The sequence below is a fragment of the Myodes glareolus genome, chromosome 3 (assembly GCF_982192425.1).
Source record: "Myodes glareolus chromosome 3, mMyoGla1.1, whole genome shotgun sequence".
NCBI lineage: Eukaryota > Metazoa > Chordata > Mammalia > Rodentia > Cricetidae > Myodes > Myodes glareolus.
Genome location: NC_142028.1, coordinates 35,360,203 through 35,377,310, shown reverse-complemented (window position 1 = coordinate 35,377,310; position 17,108 = coordinate 35,360,203). Strand labels below are relative to the sequence as shown.

Sequence of the window (17,108 nt, the reverse complement as noted above, 5' to 3'; positions counted from 1 at the left end):
CTTTGATTTGCAAGTGCTATGTATTAAGTTCCCCTGGGGACACTTAACTAGTTCAAGGAAGAGACATTAGTGTGTTCTGTCCCTCTTCTGGGTCTGGCTGTAACAGGCACCTTTCCCCTAGGAATGCCGGCTTGGTGGGTGGGGCTCTCGGGCTCTGGGGGGCTGCCTGTTCTACCTTTCCCTAAAAACACATCCTTTTGCTACTGAGCAGTGTTATTTTTAGATGCCATTATTATTCTGAGCGCAGACTGACAGGCCTCCCTGAGCCCGCCTGTCTGAAATTCGGTTTTGTTACAGCCTCTTCTGTTCTCACACAAAGCAGGCTGGGCAGAGCTCTCTCCCTGAGAGCTGCTTTCCTCCAGACCCTGAGCTGCCTAGACCCCAGACCACTGAATCCAGCACGTGCCCTGATGAGTAGGAGGAGGACCGGTCACTACTGGGAAGACATGAGTGACTTAGGGACCTCCCTGCAGTCAATACATTAGCCACAAGGACACTGCCAGGGCTTCTAATCCTCCTTCTGGCCCAGGACAGGCTTCACACTTGCCACTTCCTCCAGAGTGTCAGTTGCTGAGACAGTCTCATGCCCCAGCGGCTACTTTTCCTGTGGGAATTCCTGACAGTGCTGGAACAATCCCTCTGCCGCTTCCTGCTGTGGAGTCTTGGGTACGGGGCTTCCCCTCTGCGTTGGTCAAACTCAAGCCAGCTCACTGCAAAGTGGGGTGCTTATATGCTTATACCTCCCTCTCAGGGCAGGAAAGTGATTCTGTGAGACCACATCTGGAAGGTCTCATGGGTCCTTCTCGACATCTGGCAGAGGATCCCCAGATGTCACTGGATAGATTAATAACTGGTAAGAGACATGTGAGGTATGGGTAGTGTCTTGAGTGGCAGCCACTCTTGGACCCTGTCATTACTTCTGGAGTGTGCATCCATTCTTCTCATAACTGCCCATGCAGCCCCTCCCAGGGTCCACAGCACCATTGTTAGCGTAGTGCATAGCAGAAGAAGCCAGCCCAGAGCCTGCCCTTGAGGGTACCAGAGGCCTCCCACTTCGTCCTCCCTCAGACCCTCACAGGTGTCTCCCCTTCCTTTCCAGGTTGATTGACATTGCTCGAAAACTGGACAAGGCTGAGCGGGAGCCCCTGCTCATGTGTGCTCGGTACTTTAAGAAGCTGGACAGTCCTGGTTATGCTGCCGAGACCTACCTAAAGGTCGGTGACCTGAAGTCTCTGGTGCAACTGTATGTGGACACCAAGCGCTGGGACGAGGTGAGAGAGCGAGTGCACTCACTGGGTTGGGATTCTTAACTGAGGCCTTGGCTGCAGGCACGTGGGTACTGAGCAGCTGGGGGCTAGGATCGAGAGAAGCGGCCCTCAGGATAGAAGGGCCATTGCCTGACAATCAGGTTTTTTTCTCAAAGTCCTTGAGCCAAAATGTCTTGAGAGGTCCTTTTCACCATAACTTCCCATTTGTTCATACATACACTCACTCAGTCAGAAAACTGTTACTGGCTGCCAGCTCTGGGCCAGCCCTGTGACAGGCACTAGGGATGTGAGGGTCAGCGTGAAGAGCTCCAGCGCCTGCTGCTGGTCTGAGCCACCTCTCACCAGCTCCACAGTCTCGGGCTCACCTCTGAAGCAGGGACATGCAAGAATGGCATTTAAAACCTGTATGGCATTTTGGCAGAAAATGCCAACCATATATTTTAGATACAAGCTAGCAGAACTGTTTCAAGGGCAGCTGTCCCTGCACTCGCCCCTCTTCCCGGTCATGGCTCCCGTGGGGTGAGAGGATCAGTAAGGAGAATCAGCCAGTCTGTCCTGGAGCCAAGACTGGCTAGGCAGCCAGGGCAGTGCCTGTGCCCTGGAGAGTGTCATCTGAAGAGAATTAGTGGTGTCCATCCACCATGGCACACCATGGTGTGCCACAGCAAGACTACCTGAGTAAGAGCAGCCTGCCTCCTGCCTGTCCTCCGAGTGGCTCCACTTCCTGAGGGAACAGGCTGGGGATGGGAGCAGTAATGACTCCTCAAGATAAATGTTACTCGGCAGCAGCAGTTAGCTCATCTTAGCCCTCCTGAGCTCCTCTGCTGCTCTCCTGGCCTGGCAGGTGGTTTGGGCTTTAATGAAGCAGTCCCCGGGTCCCATAGAGCACTGTGTCCACAGTCTCCTGACAGCTAGTAAGCAACGATGAAGATAATGTCAATCCTGTTTCCTTAGGTGTCGCCTGCAATTAAAAGAAATCTGTTTGCAGCGCTACGGGAGCCCACGCAAACCCTCAAAATAAAATGTTTCCGATTCTGTGCTGCTTCTGTGGTCCAGAAACAGACTGTGTTGTTATTGAATCCAGTCGGTTGCATATTGCTGTTAATTGCCTTTTGTTTTCAAAGAGCTGGTTTGTTTTTGTGTTGCTGGGGGTGGTTGGAGGGGGAGACACTCTCCCGCTCTGAGTTGTCAGGCTGGCAAAATATGACATCCCTAACAGATTCAGTCAAGTGCCACATTTTCAGGGGCTGTGGGGGCCGCTTCATTAAGAATGCCTCAACTCCTCCCTCTAGGCCTTTGCTTTGGGTGAGAAGCACCCTGAGTTCAAGGATGACATCTACGTGCCCTATGCGCAGTGGCTAGCGGAGAATGACCGCTTTGAGGAAGCCCAGAAAGGTAGGCCACACAGACTGCACTGTGTAGAGGGGGTGGGGAGGACTGCTGAGACTTGGGACAGAGGCTGCCTAGCCCCTCCCTCAGCAGGACCCAGGACAGGTGCCTTCATCCTGGCTCAGGATGTGTTTGCTAGTAAAAGACTTCAGAAGAAGGACATGGACGGTGAAGCCATGCCCCCCGGGCCTGTTGCTTCTCTGTCCAGCACCCCAGACAGGCCCTAGATCTTAAGCAGTTGTCTGTTAACTTGCACAGCACCCACATTCCAGTGTGCCTTCCCTTCAGTCTTAAGGTTGCTCTCTGGTATGGGCAACAGTGTTATTTACATTTTGTGGATGAGGAAGCTGAGGTTGAAGGAGGCAAAGGCATTTGCCTGTAGTCCACTAGCTGGGAAGCTACAGAGGGCATGAGCCAAAGCATCCGTAGTCAGGACAAGAGAGAGAGAACTGCCCTTGGTGGTGGGCGTAGTTTCACCTTCCTTTTCCTCTACTGAGATAGAAATGGACTTTGATTCTGGCTTGGGCAAGCCAGGCAATCTCTCTGCCCCTTGGTGCTTCTGTTAGTGAAATGAGCCACAACAGGGTGTGACAGCATCTGAAATAGAGGCCAAAGCAAGTATGGCACATTAACTGATAACGTTCATCATTGGTTAGCCATGTGACTGCCTTCACTGTGGCAGGTGTTAGCTGGGCACTTAACCTGCATAACCTTGAATCTTGCCAACAACCCTGCTGAGACGCAGAGGCTACATGTGCTAGTGAGCAGCAGAGCCGGAATTGGATCGGGATCTGTCCAACTGGGAGCCTAATTCTTACGCCTGTTTAGAAAGTCTACTAATTGAAGTGGGTGGGTTGTATTCCATAGCATCTCATTTACACTTCTATATGGTAGCAGTTGCCACCTCCTGACACACTGCAGAACAAATGTCCCCCTGTTGGAGCTCCTGGGTTAAAAGCCCCTATGAAGGACAGCATGTTCTCTACCCCTCAGCATTTCCAGAGCACCCAGTTGCTGAAGTATCTGCATGTTTGGGCAAAACACATCAACCTATCCATCTGTCTGTGTCGCCCTTCCAAGAATTCATCGCCATAGTAACTTGGTACTCAGACAAGAGACGGGAGATGAGAACGAACCAAGGCCAGACCTTTTCCTTCTCTGCAGACAGAGGATATGGGTCATAAGGATGCCCACGCGTGTACAAGTGTCAGAGGTCCTAGTCTTTCTCTGGCAGACCCAGGGTCCCCAGAAGTTGGCCACATGGTAGTGAGGGGCCCAGGAAATTTCTCTTAAACAGACATAGGCATGATTGAGAAATTCTTCACTTGTTTTCACAAATGTCTGGTTTTGTGAGCTGAGCCAGATCTTTCAAGGTTGGTATATGAAAGATACAGCTAATGATGGGTTCAGGACTGCACTGGCTTCTGTTCCCTGACCTTGGGCAGTGGTGCTCTGCCCCCCACCCCCCCGTCAAAGCCCATCAAATCCTTTAGAAAGGGGCCGGTTTTCTTCTTTAGAATTTTGTCCTGAGGATTTAATGCAGTAGTCAACAGTGGAGGTGTTTTGTGAACCACCAAGCTCCACAGAGTAGCAGGTCCTGCTAGTACAACCTAAGAGTCTCAGAGTCTCATTCCCTGTGGGCATTGCCAGGCTTTGGTGCCTCAGGTTTTCTTTCTGCCGTGCCTTGCTAAAGTAGGTTGCCATTTCCCAGCCAAAAGGAGTGTATCTCCCTGTGCTTATTTCAGGATGTAGCCTTGGTTATTTATAGCCTGAGGCCTGAGAGGCGCATCTCAGCAACCAGGCACCACAGATGCTGAAACAAGTGGCCTGCCTCCCCAGCAGTCATGTAAGCCCCACACAGTCTCCCTACTTTATGTCTGACTCCCCGTGACATGCATATGCTTTCATGGCCCCTAGCATTCCACAAGGCCGGGAGGCAAGGGGAAGCAGTTCGTGTGCTGGAGCAGCTCACGCACAATGCCGTGGTGGAGAGCAGGTTTAACGACGCTGCCTATTATTACTGGATGCTGTCCATGCAGTGCCTCGACATGGCGCAAGGTGAGTGAGTGACAGCCGGCTGGCCTCTTCCCTGGCCCCTCTCTGGCACCAGATAAAATCAGAAGAGCAGGGCTGTTTCATTAAAGCCCTGGGCTTGTTTATTGAGTGTGTTGTTCCTGAGCACGCTTTGCAGTGGCACAATCTGGCCTGTCATCTCTTTCAAGTTTGCCTGTAAGTAGGACTGGCTGGCAGTCTGTCTTCTGGGTGGGAGGTCCCACCCTGCATTGCTAATTCAGAGCATCTCCTTCTCTTGCTACCTGGGAGCCTGGAGCTGGGCCCACATGAGCCCTGGCTTAAAAAAAATTTTTAATTAAATGAAAAGATGAAGAGATCACCTTACAATAACCTACTCCAGAGTCTCCCTCATCCCAGGCAGGAGGACAGTTTCAGAGAAGCTTTCAGTGGTTTCCCATGGTGCCCTGAGGCGTTCTGAAGTGGAGGGGAGGGAGGTAGCTGTGCCCAAGGCTGTGTGAGTGGTGAGTAGAGCGCTGGAGACAGAGTCTGCAGGGTGGTAGTGCCTTCCTTAATGCTCAGCCCCTTGCTGCTTCCTTCAGGTCACCCTGAGGCACAGCTGTCAGCTCCCAGTCAGAACATCAGGCCCAGGTGTGAGCTGGGGTTTTTCTGTCCTGGCCCTTGATGTGCACTTCAGATAAATAGTTGACAAGCAGAGGTGCAACATGGACACAGCCAGCCAGTGAAGGCACCATCTGCCCGCCCTTGTCCTGCCAGGCTCCTCTGGTGTGCCTGGGCTGGTAGGCTTCTCCACTGCTGGATGTAGCAGGTGCTAACCTAGTGGACGGAGCTGGGAGGGTACAGTGTGTGGCCTGGGAAAGGTCTGTCTTCATGTGCTTCCTGGCCAGGAGCTCTGCCCAGCCAAGATTCTTATCATCCTAGATAAGATGGACCACTCCTAAGTGGAGCACCTGTCCATCACTGCCCTCTTGGCCCTCTGAGCAGCATAGGAAGAAGCAATACTGTTTGACACATTCCTGCCCTCATGCCCTCCCATCCTCCTCTCCTTCTGTCCTGCCCCTTCTCCACCCCTCTTCTCTCCCCCCCCCGTCCTCCTCCTCTTCTCCCCCCTCTTCCTCTGTTCTTCCCCTCCTCTCATCCTCCCCTCATCCCCTCCCTCTTCTCTCCTTCTCTCCTCCTCTGCTCCCTCCCCCCTCCCAGCAGATCCTGCCCAGAAGGATGTGATGCTTGACAAATTCCACCATTTCCAGCACCTGGCTGAGCTGTACCATGGCTACCAAACCATTCATCGCTACACGGTAAGGTGGCTGGGAGACTGAGAGATGGGCGCCTTGGGCTGCACATGCTCAGCAAGGGCCTCTGAAGAGAAGGGTCTGGAGGTGTGGCGACTGCCCAGAAACCCTGCTCTCCTTGGCAAGAGCAGATGCTTCTCCATCACCTGCCACTTCTTTGACATGAAGCAAACCTCGGGGCTCAGAGCTGTAGTCCAGAGCTGGGCCCAGCCTTTCCAGTTTCTAGTTCAGTCTTTGATGCCTATCTAGATAAGTGAAGGCTCAAGCGCTCTCTCTGGCCCTCAGTTTCCTCCATAAAACGAGAGGGTTGACCTGATCTCCAGACACCCACAATTGGTTGAGGTCCTTCCCTGATTCTTGTGATGAGACCACGTTGAATGAGTCGCCATCTACCTCATCCCATGCCTCCTCAGCACGCCACAGTCTTGATTAACCCACAGTGTGTGAGCGTATTCTGTGGCAGCAGCTGGGCCACACCAGTGACCCCTGTCAGTGAGTCGCTGCTCGGTGTTGGACATTGTAGGTTTCATTGTGCGCCCACTTCGTTCTTCAGCCACACTGTGAGATAAGTATATCCATCATCTGCAGATGAAGACCCCCGGTTCCACACAGAGAAGAGCCACCATTAGCAATGGCAGAGCCTAGGCTTGATCCTTACTGACTGCATCTGCACTCTCAGCCCCTGGGATGAGGGTTCCTAAGAACTCTGGATGCCTAATGTCCTGGGCTGTGTGACCGTGGCAAGTCCCACAACTTCTCTGTACCCATGTCAATAGAATGGAGATGGTAGACGGGGAGTCTAGGAGGACTCTGAGTTTACTAGGGAAATGTGGCTTTGGTACCCGTTGTCCCTCAGCTGGAGGTGTCATAGCAGCTTTCACAGCCCATTCACCTCAGTCCAGTGTCAGCTCTGACTTCTCGGAGGCCCCACCTTTCCTGAGTGCCCTGCCCTTTGTGCTATTGCTCTTTCTGTCTATCCATGACCTCGCTCCTATCCATGACCCCGCTCCTATCCATGACCTCGCTCCTATCCATGACCCCGCTCCTATCCATGACCCCGCTCCTATCCATGACCCCGCTCCTATCCATGACCCCGCTCCTATCCATGACCCCGCTCCTATCCATGACCCCGCTCCTATCCATGACCCCGCTCCTATCCATAACTCTGCACTATCCATAACCCCGCTCCTATCCATAACCCCGCTCCTATTCATAACCCCGCTCCTATCCATAACCCTGCACTATCCATAACCCCGCTCCTATCCATAACCCCGCCCCTATCCATAACCCCGCTCCTATCCATAACCCTGCACTATCCATAACCCTGCTCCTATCCATAACCCCGCCCCTATCCATAACCCCGCTCTTATCCATAACCCCGCCCCTATCCATAACCCCGCTCCTATCCATAACCCCGCTCCTATCCATAACCCTGCACTATCCATGACCCCGCTCCTATCCATGACCCTGCACTATCCATGACCCTGCTCCTATCCATGACCCTGCTCCTATCCATGACCCCGCTCCTATCCATGACCCCACTCCTATCCATAACTCTGCACTATCCATAACCCTGCTCCTATCCATGACCCCGCTCCTATCCATAACCCCGCTCCTATCCATAACCCTGCACTATCCATAACCCCGCTCCTATCCATGACCCCGCTCCTATCCATGACCCCGCTCCTATCCATAACCCTGCTGCCATCTCTTTGCCAGCAGCGTCTATGGATTCAAGCAGACTCATCTTCCATTCAGGCCCCCTTGTCCCAAACAGCTTGATGTTGGAGGCAGGCCAGGCCCGGGCATGCTAAGCTGCCTTGGGTGCCTAGTCTTTGGCTCCTGAATTCCCAGCATGCCTGCTTCTCTGTGCTCTCTGTGTCTATGCAGGAGTCACCTCACCTAACAGCTGGACTATGTTCATAATTCACACAGTGCTGGGCAAGGGCCACACTTGGGACCCAGGTCAAAACTGCTTTCTTGGACTATTCCTACAAACAGTGCCTACATGTGACAGTCCCTGTGATGAGGGCTGGAACACAGTGGTTAGCAAGACATAGTCTCTGCCATAAGGAACTCACAGTGTAGTAAGCAGGACAGCCTTTGAAGGGAAAAGCTCTGAGGTGGCTCTTTGTAGAGGTGGTCCTGCCACCAAGGAGGGGGACAAGTGAAGAGGAGCCCGAGGAAATTTGTGGAAGGCAGGCCATGGCCAGGGCAGTTGAGGGTTGGCACTGGGCCGGGCAGCCCTGGGTGAGAAAGGAGCATAAGATGGCAAAGAGAAACAGAGATCCTTAGAGGCTCAGGGCTTCCTTCCCAGAGAAGCAGTGCTGATCTGGACGATTGCTCACCTAGTGCCTGGCACACCCAGGAGAGCACGTGTCTTAGATTTCCCTCCATTCCTGGAGCCAACAGAAGCTACAGAAATGTAAGTGGGTAAACCAACATGGTAGCACATGCCGGAATCCCAGCACTCAGGAGGTGGAGGCAGGACGATCATCCTTGGCTACATAAGGAAACTACAGCCAACCCAAGCTAAAGACCCTTTCTCAAAAGATAACCAAACAGAAAGGAGGGGGTGGAGGGAAAAAAGAAAATAGGAAGAAAGAAATGTAATTAGGAATTCAGAAGTCACTGGAGAGAAGTCCTGGAGAGAAGTCACTGGACTCTGATCCAAAGAAGTAGGAAACCACTTCTCACAGCTTTGGACCTCACCAAAGCCAAGCCTGATGGCTGTAATGAGAGAGCCTAGTCAGACCCTTAGGGAGAGCTCTGGGTGGGAGGGAAGCTGGCCAGCCTGTCACTATCTGAAGTGTGGTTTGCGCTTGTAGCTGGATGGCAGTGTCAGCCTCCCTCAAGCAGGTCTTCGCAGTGCACAAGCCCTGTGGAGAGAACCTCCCTGATGACGTGGCTGTACTGGCAGCCTCTGGGAGCAGGAGGTCTGTTCACTCCACCAGTGGTCATGGAGACTACCTGTTAGAGCCTGGGCCAGCCTTGGCACCACGGGCATTTGGTGGCACATTGCAGCTGTTGAGGAACAAAGAAGAGGCTCCCTGTGTCCTGCAGGAAGGGGTTAAGCATTCCACTAAGTCATGCCCTCACTCCCATAAAGGCCTTGAGCTCAGGAAATGGAGTGTCCCCAGGGACACTACAGCTGGGAGAAGAACATTCTCTGGGGCTGGGGGTTAAGTCCTGGGTTTGAATCTCATCTCTCCCATTCTGGCGGGTGATGTGGGCTGTCCTTTGGTAGGGCATTACTTCCCTCCCTGGTACAATGTGACTGAAACTGCATAGCCCACAAGCTTGTGTTAATGCTGTGGGACCAACTGCGATGGCCTGCGCACAGTAGGTGCTCAGAGTGCCCTTCCTCCCAGTGGGGATGTTACGCTCTTTCTTTTGCTGCAGGAGGAGCCATTCAGCTTCGATCTCCCCGAAACTCTCTTCAACATCTCCAAGTTCTTGCTGCACAGCCTGACCAAGGCCACCCCCTTGGGCATCTCCAAAGTGTATCCTCTCCACCAGCCTCCCAGCCCTCTGTCTAATGGCCCCGCTTCTCCACAGAGCACTTTACTGGCAGAAGCACCCTCCCTCTGCAGCCACTGGGGAGTGGGGAGAGGCTCAGCTGTCCAGCAGAGTGGCTATGGCAAGGGGAGATTTAGCTTTTAGGGCTGTCTAGCGGTACCTGGTCTGCAAGTCTGGCCAGCACCTTGTCCCAGGTCTCCCAGAACTCACAAAGAAGGATGGGGCTGGGACCAGGAAGCCCAGGCAGGTCTTTCTGCTGGAATCAGGGGCCATGTCAGTTCAGGTGACAAAGCTGCCATCTAGTAGAGGTGGTGACAAGAGACAAGACCTGTTTTAGAGTACACTGTGCCCATGAGTAAAATGGAGGTGAGGCCTCGTTAGGGACAGCTGCCCAGAGCAGGTGACTAAGGCAGTGGGGAAGACTATCGAGAGGGTGGGTGGTGTAGAGAGGCCCCATGTGGTGGGTGTGGACAGGCCCAGCTCCTATGTGGGGTGCTGCTAGTCCCTGTGAGTCTGCTTCTCACTGTCAAGGAGAGCTACAGAGGAGCCAGAAGCACGGGGGAAATACTCCAGCCTTTCTCACGCCAGCTCCCTGTCCTCTTCCGGCTGGCCCGCCCGCCTCCTATAGGAGCCCTTCCCAGAAGAGTACCCTCAGCTCCCTGTTCGGAACCCATTTCCTGGAAGGTCCAGACTCATTGTTTACTTCAGGGGAAATGTCCCAACAAATGGCCTTCACTGTGACAACCCCTTTCACTGGCAGGTCAGGCTCACCTCAGGTGCCACAGCCACCCCTGCTACCTTAGTACCTGAATCTAATTTGTCTTGAAATTTCTGTTGATCCAGCATCTTGTTAACTTCGGTGCTGAGCCTTCCCTGGTGTTGTCCAGTAGAAACACAGAAGTGGCTGCGGACATGGTCTGTGACGTGGAGGCCTTAGAGTGGAACAAACAGGGAGATTGGCGCCACAGGTTGCTTGGACAATGTTCTGTCCTGCAGAGGAGAGTGAGGGCCATGCGACTTGGGATGCCAAGGACAAGCGACTTGGGATGCCAGGGACAAGCTGCTTTCCAGGGAGGATGTAAAGGGCTTGGGCACAGCCAGAATTAGAGGTGACCTCACGTGGCATACAGAGGTTTGTTGTCCTCAGATGGGGGTCTCAGAGGGACCCCAGAGAGCAGGGAAGTTTTCAGTGCTGTGGTCCTTGTGAGGCAGTCTACACCGGCTGGTAGGGCTAGGGCAGGGGACCACCTGGTGCCAGGTGTCCTGGATCAAGGTTGCCAGGAGAAACAAGGCAGGGAGAGCTACTAGGAGGCCCAGGAATCTTAAGTCAGGTTATGGCTGTTACCTCAGCACCAAAAGATTGAGGCTGGCCTAGGCTACATAGTGAGACCATGATACCCCTACCTCCTGAAAAAAAAAAAGAGGCCGAAAAGACCCTGAAGTGCTTTTGTCTATTCCTGGGCCTTGCCATCCTAGAGACACAGATCTCAAAATGAACAAATATCTCTTCGGTTCCTGACTGTGGTCTGATACCAGCACAAGATGCCTAGGGTGGGTGGTATTGGCTTCTGGTCACACGTCTGCTGTCCTTAACCTTGCTGATGTCAGGAATACCCTCTTCACACTGGCCAAGCAGAGCAAGGCCCTGGGTGCCTACAAGCTGGCCCGGCATGCCTATGACAAGCTTCGGGGGCTGCAGATCCCCGCCAGGATCCAGAAGTCCATTGAACTGGGTACCCTGACCATCCGCTCCAAGCCTTTCCATGACAGTGAGGTGAGGGTGTGCCTTTGAGCCTGGTCTGTTTGAAAGATGGCTGCTGTGTTCTTGGGGCTCCCCGCCTGAGTGCTTGCTTGTCCCCTCCTGCTTAGCTGCCCTCTGTCCCCTGCTCTCCACTTAGCCTGCTGTGTTTCTGCCCACCCTGCCCTGAGCCCTGTCACAGACCCTCCATTTCTAGAGATCGTCTCTTCCCTCAAGCCTTGTTCAGGGCTGACCCTCTTCCTGGGTGTCCCTGTGCCCCCCAGGCTCCATCCCAACAAATCTGCAGCATCAACATCCCAGATCTATAGAGTCCTGATTTTAAGCTCAAACAGGGACTTGTCATCAATAGGCCTGGGTTCTAATCCTAAGTCAACCCCTTCCAAGCTGTGCCTCAGGCTTCCAGTACCTCAGTTTGCTGCCTGTCAGGTGGGTGTTTATAGACTCTTCCCCACAGGTGGTAGGAAGCCACTGTGCAGCATAAATAATGTGCCTGACAGTGCCTAGAGCCTGGTGAGTGGCAGGAAGTGATAATGGGTGCAGTTGCTCCCGTGAAGACAGTGTCCTGCTGAGGTCTGGCTTGGAGAGGGCATCTGGGTTAGTGGGCTTCAGGTGTGGTCTTCAGTTGTGTCTGTAGCCTTGGCCAGCCTCCCCACAGCCTCCTTTGCCCTGGGAAGAAGTGGATGTGTGTATACTTCTGGTTCAGTCTGGGCAGACATGAGCTTGTTTTCTAGGAACTGGTGCCCTTGTGCTACCGCTGTTCCACCAACAACCCGCTGCTGAACAACCTGGGCAACGTGTGCATCAACTGCCGCCAGCCATTTATCTTCTCCGCCTCTTCCTATGGTGAGGCACGCCATTGCTTACAGGCATGTGACATTGTGCACAAGGGCTGCCACCATGCCTTGCATGCAGAATTGCTATCAGGATTCACAGAGACAGGACCCAGCATGTCCCCAACCAGAAGCCCCACTCTTATTATAACGCCAAGCTGGGGTACATTGTTCAGTCTGGGAGGCCAGTAGGAGCTGTCCTGGCCTCCCTCCTTCAAAGCAGCTGCTATGGGAGGGGTTACTGGAGGCCTGGTCCCCTCTCACATGGGGAAGGGGACATCTCTGGCCATTCCACTGCTCATACACTGGTGTGATAGTCCCAAGCTCCCCTGAGGTCATCCTCCAGTCCCTTCCTGTCCCCCCAGAGGTGCTGCACCTGGTGGAATTCTACCTGGAAGAGGGAATCACCGATGAAGAAGCTGTTGCCCTCATCGACCTGGAGGCGCCAAGACACAAGAGGGAGGGCAAATGGCAGGAGATTGCAAGCAACAGTATCCTGTGCTCTGGGCTGGGCAGGGCAGGGTCTCAGCATGAGCTGTGCCAACAGGCAGGGATAGAAGGAATAGATCCAGAAAGACTGGGGAGGTCCCCACGTAGCGAGGACTGACATCAGAGGTGGGTAGAGAGTTGGCCAGAGCCTGCAGGCACAAGGAGAGTGGTATGTTCCTCTTCCTGTGAGGTCCCCTACCCTGCTCCTAAAGGCACCCATCCTGTGTCTGGTCCACAGCTAAGCAGAATTTGTGTGTACTTGAGGGACTCCCAGCTTTTGACTCGGGTAGCTTTTTCATGCAGTGGTAGCAATCACTACTCAGGCTGAAGCTCCTGGGTGTCATCCCATTCTCGTGGGTGACAGGAGGCCTCTCGCTCTCAGGTTCTATCGTCTAAGTGCTTCATCCTTAGGTAGTTAGAGCTGGCCGCCAGTAGTGTGGGAAAGGACCCAGGACAGCTGATCCTATCTCAGCACCTTTGGTGCTACTCATTGAAACCGTTGACCACACCTACCTAATCCCTGCATACGGCTCTCCTGTCTGTACCAACCCGGCAGAGGGAAGGCCGGTAGAACTGGGTTCTGTGAGAGTTTTTGCCCTTCACTCCATGGCTGTGACTGCTGAGTCCTGTCTCCACCCACTCAGGGCCCTTGAACGGCCCCTCCCTGCAGCCATCCTGTGACTAGAGGACAGGGGAAGCAGATGATGCCACTGGGGCCCCTTCTCTCTCTGGCCTGTGCCCTCCTCCCCATCTTCCACCTGGAGGCCTCTCCCAGCCGCTGTACCACTCCCTAAGGCTGTGAGGGGGAAGACCTGGCCGAGCCCCTGAAAGTGAATGTGGCCTGGAGGGTGGTGCCTAGGCCTCCAGCTCCATCCTTGACTAGAACCCTCCAGACTCCCAGACGCTGAGATTGGATGAGACCATGGATGCTATAGGAGATGATGACCCGTTCACAGCCAAGCTGAGCTTTGAGGTGAGATGCCTCAAGAGTGGGAAGGTGCTGAGAGGCCTGGTGGAGAGCCATCAGTACTTTCCCCAGACACACAGGGGCCCTCAGTTAGTGGACAGCTTCCTGTGGTGACTGGGTGGTTCCGAGGCCACTTCAGGGCTGGCATGGGAAGAATGTCTCTGCCAGTGATGCCTGGAGTTGAGATGTGGTGGTGTCCCTTTGGGCACCAAGGATCCTGGGATCAGGCCAAGGGCGTAACACCCATGTACATCTTCCTTACAGCAAGGGGGCTCTGAGTTTGTGCCTGTGGTGGTGAACCGGTCAGTGCTGCGGTCCATGAGCCGAAGGGACGTTCTCATCAAGCGCTGGCCTCCGCCGCTGCAGTGGCAGTACTTCCGCTCGCTGCTGCCCGATGCCTCCATCACCATGTGCCCCTCCTGCTTTCAGGTACCCAGCCTAGCACTGGCTGTTTGTCCTGCTGGGTGTGTAGGGGGAGGATCATGAGCTGGCCACAACCTGCCCCTCTCACGCATCCACCCAGCTGGCTTCAGTGGGCCTCACCCGGTTCCTGCTCAGCACCGCCCTGAATGAGGGATGATGTACCCGCGAACTTCATTCAGGATAAAGAGCCCTCCGGTCCCCAGGCCAGCACACTGCAGTTCTGCTGTGGCTGGCAACAGCTCACTACTTAGCCACTTCCCCTCAGGGCAGCATATCCCGGCCCAGGCTCAGGGCTTATGGGGCACCTGTCCCTGCTTCCCTGTGTCATGGGCTGTCTCTCCTCAGATGTTCCATTCGGAGGACTATGAGCTGCTGGTGCTCCAGCATGCCTGCTGCCCCTACTGCCGGAGACGCATTGACGATACTGGCCCGTGAACACTGACTGGCCTCAGGGACCACCTGCTCCCCAGGCCTCCTTGCTGTCCTCAGACTGTCGGGAGAAAGAATTAAACCTTCAGAATATGTCTTCTGCCCAGATGAAGTTTGTATGCTGGGGAGGGCCCTTGCCTTGTGTAACCACAGGTTTCCTATTTATGGCATTTCGTGCCTTGTAAATAGCACCAGGAGATGGAGAAGAGAACGTACATATATTTTCTAAGAAAAAAAAAATCTGTTACTTTTAGGAGGGCTCAAGTGTTCACGGCAGCCTGCTGGAGCCCACAGATCTGTCAGACCGTTACTGTGCGCACTTTGCCAACAGATTGCCCCAATAACGACAAATAAAAGGGCTACTCGTTTTCATCAGCGTCTGCGTCTTAGCAAATCCTCATATTGTCTGCAACTTAATTTCCTTATGCAAAAGTGCACCTGTTTCTAATTTGATCTGAAAGGAACATTGCTTTTGTGTGCTCTTAAAAACGTAATTTAATCAAGTGACAGCCTGGGAAGGGGCAGGGACGGGGTGTTTGTTGTTGTTTATTCATTTGTTTTAACGAGGATCCATTCTGACAAGAAAATAAGATACCTGGCTCCAAAGAGTAGTCTTGTGCTTGGAGCTGCCCTGGAGACCAGTCATGGGGTCTGCTTCCGCAGGGTGTTCAGCCTTGTGTGGCTCCTTCCCTTCCTTCTAGGGCATGAAGCATGGAGGTTCGAGCCGGGATCTGTAGGGTGTTGTGGGAAGGGTATTGGCAGAATCTGGAAGGAGAACTCACACACGGGGTACCTCTGCAGCCGCAGACCCCGTGCTGGCCATCATCAGAAGAGCAGCAGGTGTTAGGGCCCTCGGGCTTCCAGCCATGAGTGGGCACCTTTAGGTGTAATCTCTGAAGTCCTCCTGCATGCCACCTGCCCAGGGACAGGCAGCAACACCCCCACCACTACCACATACGCAGTATCTTAACAAGGGAACAGGGAGACTGAGCAGCTGGGAGGCGCACTGAAGACCCCTGTGAGGCTGGTGGTAGCGTGCCCACTTGCTGGGATGAAGAGATGAGAGTAGAGCGGGTGGCAGAGGTCAGGCCAGGTCCAGGCCCTCCCCACCCCCTCTGCCTCTGTGAAGATGCAGGAGGGAGCCAGGCAAGGTCCAGGCCCTCCCCGCCCCCTCTGCCTCTGTGGAGATGATGGAGGGAGTGAAGGAGGGAGCCAGACAGTTGTGCCAACACAACTCCTCCGTCGAGTGTCTAATTGCTTATGATCATGCATGCTCTCTCTCGCACTAAACATTTATTAATGTGTTAGGATTTCCATTAGCGCGTGCCTTGAACTGAAATCATTTGCATATGGCTGAGAAAAAAGTGGGGTGAGGTAGGAAACAGTGCCAGCTACCCAACAGGCGTCAATCACAGTGACAGATCAGATGGTCTGTGGCTGGAGGTGGGGGGTGTGTGTGTGCTGGGGGCTGTCTGAGATGCCGGCATGCATCCTCTCAGCCCATAACACAGAAGTTCAGGAGAGTCCTACTGGGAGCCAAGTCCCTGAGGCAGAGCCTGGCCACAACTCCTGTTCTTGCTGATGCATCATCGTGTCTGGTCTGAGCAGTCTCTAGGGGTGCCCGCACACAGAAAGTGGAACTGAGGCCCAGAGTCACTTTCTGGTTGAACAAACGTATCTGTCGAGCCAAAGTTGGACCCATCCCACATGTAGCCTTTGCCCACCATGATCTGCTCTCTTCCCTACTTGGATTCCATTTCCTCCTCAGGACACTTCTTTCAGCTTGAATACGGAGTTTTCGGCGATAGCCAGCATCTATAAATGGAACTCACAGGGACCCTGAATGAAGGACAGGGAGCTGGATGTGATGGTTTTGTCAGGGGGAGGGTGAGACCAGGGAGAGGTGACTGCTGGAGCCCCACAACTTGATAAGACTGTCAGGGCTTGTTCCTGATGTTGTGTGCCATGTCCACAGTGAGGAAGAGGAAGAGGAAGATGGCAGCTGACTGTCTGGGCCATAACCAGCAGGGTATCTGTGGGTCTCCATTTCCTGACTCTACATGGCTGCTGGAGCTGAGTCCCCATGGCTCTGCCTCACAGGTTTGACCCCCTCCACTGTGCCTCTTCCCTGGTCTGGGGTTCACATAGCAGTGGCAAAGGTGATTGGGCCATTGAGGCCTCTACCAGGCAAGGCTCCTACATTGAGGCAGGCCTCCACCCTGGGACTGCTCCTTCTCTGCCTGTGACCCGCAGTAGCTCCTCAGTGCCAGCCTGCACCCAGACTTGTGGGCCTGCCCCAGGCTCTGAGGCTCCCTCCTCTAAGGTCTGCAGGGGTCCTCCTGGCCACTTGTGCTCCTGTGGGACTTATACTTCTATAGATTCTGTCTGAAAGGCTGCTAACGCCAGAAACACACACACACACACACACACACACACACACACACACACACCATGGCTCTGCCTCAGAATTCCTCCATTATGCCTCTTTACTGGCTCCAGTTTACACAGTGAAGGCAGAGCTGAGCAGGGCAGGTGGGGCTAGGAGCAGATTGCTGCTTCTCCCTGGTTATTTCATCTGTTGCCCCGAGATGGAGTGGCATTCAACACAATAAGCTGAAGTAGACACCAGGAGTGTAAGGACGGAAAGGAGTGAAGGCCTCTCTTTCCAGTTTCCCTTGATATGCTCAGTGAGGCCTTGGTGACGCAGCCAGA

General features: G+C 53.9%; 1 protein-coding gene across 4 annotated transcripts in view; it reads left to right on the top strand.

The window, feature by feature from the left end:
* Window positions 1-14,768, top strand: part of Ift122 (intraflagellar transport 122) — a 75,367-nt gene extending 60,599 nt beyond the window's left edge. For 2 of the 4 annotated variants that reach the window (XM_087904399.1, XM_087904401.1), the window contains 11 exons: window positions 1,100-1,271; window positions 2,561-2,663; window positions 4,575-4,715; window positions 5,889-5,986; window positions 9,383-9,483; window positions 11,108-11,273; window positions 11,990-12,101; window positions 12,454-12,579; window positions 13,471-13,550; window positions 13,809-13,973; window positions 14,313-14,768. In XM_087904399.1, coding sequence (XP_087760525.1) covers window positions 1,100-1,271; window positions 2,561-2,663; window positions 4,575-4,715; window positions 5,889-5,986; window positions 9,383-9,483; window positions 11,108-11,273; window positions 11,990-12,101; window positions 12,454-12,579; window positions 13,471-13,550; window positions 13,809-13,973; window positions 14,313-14,402 — 1,354 coding nt within the window. In that variant the 3' untranslated portion in view covers window positions 14,403-14,768. The remainder of the gene's footprint in view (window positions 1-1,099; window positions 1,272-2,560; window positions 2,664-4,574; window positions 4,716-5,888; window positions 5,987-9,382; window positions 9,484-11,107; window positions 11,274-11,989; window positions 12,102-12,453; window positions 12,580-13,470; window positions 13,551-13,808; window positions 13,974-14,312) is intronic. The other 2 variants (XM_087904400.1, XM_087904402.1) reach the window with 1 other exon arrangement.
* The last annotated feature ends 2,340 nt before the right edge of the window (window positions 14,769-17,108 follow it).